Source organism: Lontra canadensis, unplaced genomic scaffold, assembly GCF_010015895.1.
Source record: "Lontra canadensis isolate GAN:19392208 unplaced genomic scaffold, GSC_riverotter_1.0 scaffold28, whole genome shotgun sequence".
In the NCBI taxonomy this organism is placed as follows: domain Eukaryota; kingdom Metazoa; phylum Chordata; class Mammalia; order Carnivora; family Mustelidae; genus Lontra; species Lontra canadensis.
In genome coordinates this window covers 8,934,648-8,943,996 of record NW_022631022.1, presented here as the reverse complement: position 1 = coordinate 8,943,996, position 9,349 = coordinate 8,934,648, and the positions used below count along the sequence as shown (strand labels likewise).

Genomic DNA, 9,349 nt, shown 5'->3' with positions numbered 1-9,349 from the left:
AGAGTTGGTCCTGTTGGGTCTTTTAACTACTTCTGTTTGGCCGGATAGCACAGCCCCATTTCCCCCAGGAACCCACTGACGTAGAACCTGCGATAGAAGCTCAAAGCACCGCAACCCCATCCCTCAGAACCTTTGGCTCCTTTCAAACCCCAGCTCTGGCGGATCGGTAATACATTAACTTGGCTTACTGCCTGCTTATCTGCTCTTCCGTCTGCCTCCCTGAGTCACGTTCTCCTCTCCATCAGTCAGGGACGTGGCCCTTGCTCTCCGCGGGCCGCAGGTCGTGTTTCTCTTCTGGGAAGCCTTAGAGTTCTCATGTCGACCGTGCTGGGCGCGGAGCGAGAAAGGATGTGATTTCCGGGAGCTGCAGCCTAATGAGAAGACGAAGCTGATACCTCCCAGAGGTAAGCACCATCCCGTAAAATAAGTGAAAGGGGGCCATCTGCCAATTTGTGAATCCAGTTTAAAGTGGTTGGATTCTGGGACCCTTGGGTGGCTCAGTCCATGAAACGGCTGCCTTTGGCTCAGGTCACGGTCCCAGCGTCCTGGGCTCGGGTCCCCCTTTGGGCTCCTTGCTCCAAGGGGAGCCTACTTCTCCCTCTGCCTCTGCCTGCCTCTCTGCCAGCCTGTACTCTCTCTATCACTCTGACAAATAAATAAAATCTTAAAAAAAATAATAATAAAGGGGTTGGATTCTGGCTACCTTGACCCTCCTCTGACCCTATTGTTAAGACTGTGGGGGTCCCTGAACCTCCATCTGCATTAATGCTAAACTCCACTGGATTCTTCCAGATTCACCCTGATGAGCCTGACTAAGTTTCTCCGTTCCCTCTTGGTAGAAGTCCTGGCCCTTCCCGCAGATATGTAAGGATTTACGATTCAGAGCTCAGGGGATGCAAGCAAAGCTTTTTGCCCGGTGGGGAGGCTGAACTCGTGAGTCTTACTGTTTCTGAAGTAGCAAAGATAGCTACGGTCATCCTGGGAACTCAGACCTGTGTTGGACAGTCTTATGATCTGGTTTCATGTTGCTTTTATTTTTGATAGTCTAGAAAGGTGAGTGCTCTTATCATTTTCAGTGCTTGGGACTTCTAGCTATCTTCCTGTCATCCTGAACTCTCAGACACTTTTGCCTCCAGGATCCTCTGGCTCTGCCTTCTTATGTCAGCAGGTGTAAAAGAAGTCCTAATGATGGGGCTTTGGGCCCCGGGTCTGGGTTCCTGCCTTGAAAACAGCCTGGCTCCCAGGCACTCTGGGACTGAGCCCTCCCTCTTGCCTATGCTCTACCTTCTCCTCAAGGCCAGCATGGACTTAAAGTGTGGAAGCTGTGACCATGCCGAATATCAGTCCAAGGGATCTCTACAGGTAGCCTGGCTCATGACTTTCCTGTACCTCCAGCCATCCTGTCCCCTCGCCTGCCCTTCCAGGTCTCAGCTGCAGCTCACCCCTCCTCCCTGCAGTGCTCCCGCCCACCACTTACAACACAGTCTCTAACAGGGCATGGAGAAGGGGACGAGCTCAGGTCTTTTTGCTGGTCTGCCCTTCTGGCCACATTACCAGCATCAATACTGTTGCTTGGTCCACAGTTTAAGAATGCTACTAGTACCCTCCTTGAGCTATTCTGTGAGTACAAGAGGCCTTTGAGGGCTGGCTTGGGAGCCTCTGTGACCTTCCTCAATGGCCTGCATATGCCAGATATTAAGCCATGTGTTATCATGTTTAATCATCACAACTGTCCTATAAAATAGGTATTGGTATCTGTCCCAGTTACACAAAGGAAGTCAGTGAAGCATAGACGGATTACATCATTTGCTGTGATCCTGCAGCTAGAAAGTGACAGAACCAGGATTCAGACTTCGCTCTCTTGCCAAAACCCAGGTGTGCCTGTAACTACTACCCACTTGGTATTACTAATATGTAGAATATCTCAACAAGCTATATCTACATTTTGTTAATTTTTTTAATTTAAATTCATTTAACATGCAATGTGTTATTAGTTTCAGGGGTAGAATTTAACAATTCACCTGTTGCATGTAACACCCAGTGCTCATTACATCACATGAGCTCCTTAATGTCCATCACCCAGTTACCCCCTCCCCCAAACCCTCAGGAAGCCCTCAGTTTGTTTCCTAGAGTTAAGAGTCTCTTATGGTTTGCCTCCCTCTCTGATTTTGTCTTATTTTACGATGTGTTAATATTATATTAGCGTATATTTAACAAGAGTGGATACTTATTTTGGTTACCTTAATCAAATATTCAGAATATTTTCTTTTTACTGAGAGATTCTATGATATGATTTTTATGGGAAAGAAGGTGGGACTTTGAGGGGCCCATCGAAGAAAAGTCACATAGAAAGAAATTGGAGAGAGTTTTGTAGATTCAGATACCTGAACCAGCGTTTGCCCTTTAACTATGTTTGCCTCAGAAATGTCACAGCTCAAAACCGAGAGCCACACAGACTCTGAATGATGGAAGCTGAGAGAAGACAGAGCCCGAGGAGTGGGGCCAGTAAAAGTGGGAACACAGATGACCCTATATAGCTCCCCTGCCATTGGTCTGTCTCTATCTATAGTCAGAAGCAGGAAGAAGAGGCCTAAAAAAAAGAAAAGACCTAAGTTCCCTAGGCTGTACTGGAGGCCGCATAAACAATTCCTGTAGGAATAAGGCAACTGTGACTGATCTCCGTTATTATGCTATTGCCCTCACACGAAGCCCACATTTTGGAATCAGCTAGATTTCTGCATTGCCCGCTCTGCCCCCTATTAGGCTCGGCCAAGAGGGGGCGCTGGAGGGAGCCAGTGGGACTGAAGGCGGGATTTCCTGCTTGCTTCCTGTCTACTTCCTGCTTCTGTGAGCATCACCATGTCAACGCCTGTTTACCTCCCAGAGGCAGTTTCTTTATGTAACTGCACTGAATCCAGTTACAGTAACGGTGGGCAAAGACGTCAGCCGCCTCAGGAGAGGTTGGGATCTCAGCCTGGGGGCCCTCCTCTGAGGTCAGAGACCCCAGTCCCCATTGAATAGTTGGTGGCATACCCATCTCAGAGGTCTTGCGTTTCAGCTTGTTGGCACCCATCTTCCCAAATTTTAAATTAAAAAATTCCCAAATCTTGTCTTCATTCCTCCAGCCTGGGAATGGTAACTACCTCCAGCAATTGCTACTTCCCTAATTTAGGGTGTCCTAACACAGCCTCCCTCTGCCCTGCAGTTATCTACTTAACTTTATAGCTACTTAAGTTCTTTATATTAAATTTGCCCTCTCAAGTATTTGGCCAGGAATGCTGCTTTGTTAGAGTGGGGGCTGGGTTCAGGAGAGAAACTGGCAAACAGTGACAGCAGCTTTGAAGAAGGCGTTTCCCACCCTGTATTGTCCAAACCACCCCGTGGGGCTCTCACTGAAGGTCCACTTCTTCCACTGCCAAGACCCTAGACTCAGACATTAGTGAGTGAGAACTGGAACCCTGTGGGTATTTCTACAGCTCACATTAAACAGTAATGAAGGGCAGGCAAATGGATTTTTTTTTTTTTTTAAAGCAGTTGCCATTGGAGAACAAACTGGTTTTTAAGGATTTTTTTTTAAGGTTAAAAAAAAAAAACACTTTTTCGTTTTTTGGGTTTTGGGTGTGGTTTTTTTTGTTTGTTTGTTTTGTTTTTTAATTGCTTCACTCTTGTAATGTTCAGGGGAAAAAAGAGGAGTAACTTAGTTTCCAGGCCAAAAGAAGGCAAGGGCATACCTGTGTTTCTATGGTTCCTGCTAAGTGAGAAAGCTTTCAAGTTCTTGTGTGAGCACTGACAGGTGTTTATGAATGGTTTTGTGGCAGGAGAGCATGGTTACAAACTGGGCTGTTCTGGTTGAAATACCTGTTTGCAGGGCACCTGGGTGGCTCAGTTAAGCATCCGACTCTTGGTTTCAGCTCAGATCAGGATCTCAGGGTCCTGGGGTTGAGCCCTGTGCGGGGCTCCCTGCTCAGCAGAGAGTCTGCTGCTCCCCTTGCTGGTGCTCAGTCTCTCTCTGTCAAATAATAAGTGAAATCTTAAGGAAAAAAAAAAAAAAAACACCTGCTTGTATATAGACAGCCAGCATTTTCTTCCTGCCTTATTCACCTCCCTGAATGACTAGTGCCTGAGAATGTGCTCCTGACTTTCCGTCAGCTTGTGCTCAAGTCTGAGAGCAGGAAGTTAGAAGGTGCGTGATAGAGCCGCCTGCTGCTCTCTCCTTTGCAGAGACTGAGAAGGAGCCTGAGACGGGTCGTGGACATCCCATAAATATCAGATACCATATTTTGGAGGGGTTAGAAGAAGGGGATATGGTGTTCACATTTGCTTCCACGGATTCCAATCAATCTTCCCTTGGAAACACACACACCCTGGCAAGTGATCTTTCCTAAGCAAGAACAAAGCTATTTTAAAAAGGTGAGAATTTTCTTAATCTTTCATTCTTCCTTCTTCTTAGTTTCCTGTAAAAAGTTATGACCAAGAAGGACACCACCTTATGCTTAGAAAGAGGACATGACAAGGGAAAACAGTCTTTGTCAGGAGGATTTGTCACATTTTGTTTCTCTCCAGTAAGGATTTTTTTTTTTTTCTCTATAGCATCTGGTTTTCTTTGATGGGATCCAGAACCCTGTATTGTATTATTTAAAAGGTGACTGGTTTGGAGGAAGAAGTATTGGGCTTGCAGACAAAAACAAAACAAAACAAAACAAAACAAAACAAAACAAAAAAAACTGGGGAGAAGGGGTATGGGGATAAGTCCCATATTTGCATCTTAAAATATACATGACATTTGGTAAGTTAGTTAGCATTTGTTTTCCTATCTGTGAAAGAGGCCTAGGAATACTATACTTCAGGTACATTGCGAAGATTAAATTGGACAATGTCGAGAAATATTTTTGGCCCTTACAAAGCACACATTAACTACTGTATATGCATAGCTCTGTGTGTCTCTGACTGTAGATATATTTTGAATTTGGATAGACTGAGTTATCTATATGAATGCTTACAATGCATTTGTTGGATCATATCCAGTTCTTTTGTACTTCTTTAAGAACTTTTTTTTTTTTTTTTTTTTTAAAGAAGGGTGGCTAGATACCACATCTAACCAGTGAATTCTGTGGGGTGCAAACAGCCCAATGCACGAATTGCCAAACAAGAGCAAGAAATGTACTTTTATCTTATTTATTTATTTTTTTAAGAGTTTATTTATTTTTAAATAATCTCCACGTGGGACTCAAACTTATGACCCCGAGATCAAGAGTTTCATGCTCTCCCAACTGAGTCAGCCAGGTGCCCTGGTACATTTTCTCCTAAGAGACTTTAAATCTTTGGATTTGTAGAACAGATGCTTGAGAGTCTGAATTTCATGGAGTGTCTCCCTAGACTGATTAGAAGTTCTCAGCCCCAGATAAGAGCTATACTAGAAACAGGGTTTTGGCGGGGGTTTGGGTGGGGGGAGGTGGAGGAAAAAAAGGCAGGCAGGGATTTCCTCTTACTCATTACACCCCAGTGACAGCAGGTGCTCTGTTCTGTGCCCTTTCCTTGTCTCTTGGGGTGGAGGTGGATCCAGAACTCGATTCCGGCATGAACGGCTTGTTTGTAGGGTCAGATTATAGACCTCTGTCAACAAGCCAGGGGTAAGAGGTTCCTAGGCAGGTCTTGACTGAGGATATTTGTATAGAGAAGAAATACCTTTTTGCCATCCCTCTGGAGTTGAGCTTGATGTTCCTGTGAATACATTCAGGGTTTGTTTGTAATCGAAGGCATTTTGTTCTGTCCAAGGATCCCATCCTCCTCCTCCTTCCCTGTGCCCCAGCTCCACTGGTTTCTCATTCCTTGAAGATGGTTTGGTGGAAGAAGCAGCTCTGCCGCCAGCATCACCTGTGGGCCCTGGGCTGCTATATGCTGCTGGCTGTGGTTGCTCTGAGGTTTTCTTTCCGACTGAAATGTGACTTTGATTCCGTGGATCTGGAGTCCCGGGTCTTTCAGAGCCAGCACTGTAGGGACATCCTGTACAAGTCCCTGAAGCTGCCAGCGAAGAGAACCATCAACTGTTCTGGAATCATCCGAGGGGACCAGCAAGCGGTGACGGAGGCTCTCCTGGACAACCTAGAGGTCAAGAAGAAGCGGGAGCCTTTCACAGACGCTGACTACCTGAACATGACCAGAGACTGTGAGCACTTTAAGGCTGAGCGGAAGTTCCTGTGGTTCCCTCTGAGCAAAGAAGAGTTAGACTTCCCTATCGCGTACTCTATGGTGGTCCATGAGAAGATAGAGAACTTTGAAAGACTGCTGCGAGCTTTGTATGCCCCTCAGAATGTATACTGTGTCCACGTGGATGAGAAATCCCCAGAAACGTTCAAAGAGGCAGTCAAGGCGATTGTGTCATGCTTCCCAAATGTCTTCATAGCCAGTAAGTTGGTTCGGGTGGTTTATGCCTCCTGGTCCAGAGTGCAGGCCGACCTGAACTGTATGGAGGACTTGCTCCAGAGCTCAGTGCCGTGGAAGTACTTGCTGAATACGTGTGGGACGGACTTTCCTATAAAGACCAATGCCGAGATGGTCCTGGCCCTCAAGTTGTTGAATGGGAAGAACAGTATGGAGTCAGAAAAGCCTACGGAGTACAAAAGGTCTCGCTGGACCTATCACTATGAGGTGACAGACACACTGTCCATAACCAGCAAGATAAAGGATCCCCCGCCAGATAATATACCTATGTTCACAGGGAATGCCTATATTGTGGCTTCTCGAGACTTTGTCCAGCATGTCCTGGAGAACCCCAAGTCCCAAAGACTGATCGAGTGGGCGAAAGACACCTATAGTCCCGATGAGCATCTGTGGGCCACCCTTCAGCGTGCACCGTGGATGCCGGGTTCTATTCCGTACCACCCCAAGTTTCACATCTCCGACATGACAGCCATCGCCAGGCTGGTCAAGTGGCAGAGCTATGAGGGAGATGTCCGTAGCGGGGCACCGTATGCACCTTGCTCGGGAACCCACCGGCGGTCTGTCTGTGTCTATGGGACTGGGGACCTGCACTGGATTCTTCAAAACCATCACCTTTTGGCTAACAAGTTTGACCCGAAGGTGGATGACAACGTTCTTCAGTGCTTAGAAGAGTACTTACGTTATAAGACCATCTACGGGACTGATCTCTGAGATGCCCTGTCAGAGCAGTGCTACCTGTGGGGCAAGAAAACATGCAAACATTCCTAGGGGGCTGTTGGGACAGCGGGGTTGGGGACCGGGGCTCTGGAATCCTTGGCATCCCCAAGTCAGGGGGTTGCTGTCCCGGGTGAATGCTGGATGTGCACTCACCCCATTCCTAATAGCTCCCCCACTGACGTTCTCACAGTCAGAGTAAGATCCACCTGTTTGGGAGAGGAAGGGAGGGCAGTGTGGCAGGGGACCCTGGATTTCCGTTGAATGCTTGGTGTCTGCTTTTCTACTCTGTGGAGATGCTGGTTCTAATAATTCTAGACTTGGTAGTAGGGGTGGGGTGGGACTTCAATGGAAGGAGAGGGCCTTTTGTATTATCAACTTAAAAATAAATAGCTCTTGATTCAAAGCCCTTACCTCTACTTTTTGTCTACTAAGCCAGAAATAAGGTAAGAGTGGAAAACTTTTTCTTGTACCTATTTGTGACATTTACAATCCCTGGTGGCTGTTAAGAGGATCTCCGTTATTCCAGAATGACATGGGGGGGTGTCTGGACAACAGACTCAGAAGAGTACAGAGGGACAGAACTGATTCTCTCCTTATTAAAAGCCTCCCTCATTTCGCTTACATGGACAGATTCATGACTTGTCCGTAAGGGAAAAAGCAGGGCAATTCAACCAATCTGACCACCCGTATAAACTTCGGAGCAGTTACAGCACTAATTTTGCACGCTTCACAGCCAGAGCTTAATGTTCTGTAACAAAGATAATAGCGATTTAGGTAAGGTCGCCATAGTTGTTCAAACAGCAAGAACGGACTAGGACTGTCTAGCTAAAGCAGGAAGTCTGGGCATCCCAAGTTAGGCCTCATTGGTCCAAACTCTTACTTATGTCTATGAATGGAAGGGTCACTGTGCGTTGTTCTGGGATTTGTCCATTTCCTCGTGGGCAGACAGTTGTGTGTGTGTTCTCCCCTCCCCCCGCCCCGTAAACGTTACTCCATGGAAGGTTTCTTTCTGAAGCTCCAGACACAAGTGTCAGACAACTGCAAGTCAGACTCTTCTGTGAGGGGCGAGGGATGTTCTATAAAGAGACAGGCGTATCTTAGTACAGCCAATCTTCTGCACACCCTGTGCTCTGGAAAAGGGATGTATACACAGGTTAATGTAAGTTGAATGATCCTATGAGGTCATGATGTCACTGCGTTCATCTCCGATTGTGAGTCACTTCATTAACTTTTCCCTCAATAGACTTTCCCTGCAACCCACGTACTCTGACGCGGTGATCACGGTGTCTGACACAGTGCATCTTCTACTTATAAGTTGTTCCTTTCTGTAAGGTTGCAGTCCTTTGGTAACAGGCACTGCCATACCTTACTCACCTACCTTGCAGTATTGCGTCCTCCTTATCTCCTCCCAACCCCACCAGAAGTGACCGGTGAAGAAATGTGTGTTCAGCAGATGAGCCCTGTGAGGTCTGTCCCCAGCCGTGGGGATCATGGACCTCTCCACCTACTAGCCTTTGTGACTGTCCTTGTTCCTCCTCTGATTGCGGGGGTGGGGGTTGGAAGGTGGTACCCTGCTGCTGTGGGAAGTGCGCAGAAATGCTCCCCTGAGTGTATGTGTTCTGAGAAGAGAACTCAGGTCTTCGGTCTCATGGTCAACCTCTTCTCTAAGTGTTCGTGGGAACTAAATTGTAATTAAAAAATACAAATTAAAAAGATAAAAATGTGAGCGTGTCATTATGGGGGGAATAAGTTGTTGGAATTTTTCAAGCATATAAATTGTCTCTAGAAATATATTCGGGTGAATAGGAGGTGCTTTTCATTTAATAACATGAGGTCTTCCTATCAGAAGGGTCAAATTCCTCCTTCATTTGTTTAGTGTATTTTAGAAATCGTGCGATTAAACCATCGTATCTGTTGATTTTTCCTTCCCTCTGAATCATATCTGTTGCTTTAACCTTTGTCTGATCAAGAAAAATCATAAGTGAGTTGAGCAATGATGTTTGTATTACCTCTCAAGGTCTGAATATTTCCTCTCTTTGAATTGGTAAGCATTGCTTTAATAACTGTATTTTTGTTGCACACTCTGCCTACTGTAATCTTTGCTCTTGACTGAGTGAGAATTTAAGGAAGAAAAGGTGGTTGATAACAGTCCCAACATTGTTTGGAAACAGATGGCCTGATTAATTTGGGG

The 9,349-nt window shown here is 46.2% G+C and overlaps 1 protein-coding gene across 5 annotated transcripts; it reads left to right on the top strand.

Moving 5' to 3' along the window:
* The first annotated feature begins 317 nt into the window (after positions 1-317).
* GCNT3 (glucosaminyl (N-acetyl) transferase 3, mucin type) lies at positions 318-7,459 on the top strand. Of its 5 annotated transcripts, none has more exons than XM_032864820.1 (3): positions 318-404; positions 4,222-4,410; positions 5,776-7,459. In XM_032864820.1, exon 3 carries the CDS (start codon positions 5,836-5,838, stop codon positions 7,150-7,152), a length of 1,317 nt encoding a protein of 438 aa, XP_032720711.1. In that variant the 5' UTR covers positions 318-404; positions 4,222-4,410; positions 5,776-5,835; the 3' UTR covers positions 7,153-7,459. The 5 variants fall into 5 exon arrangements, with proteins under 5 accessions (XP_032720711.1, XP_032720713.1, XP_032720710.1 ...); XM_032864822.1 differs by lacking the exon at positions 318-404 and adding an exon at positions 2,840-2,929; XM_032864819.1 differs by lacking the exon at positions 318-404 and adding an exon at positions 2,848-2,960.
* Positions 7,460-9,349: the final 1,890 nt, after the last annotated feature.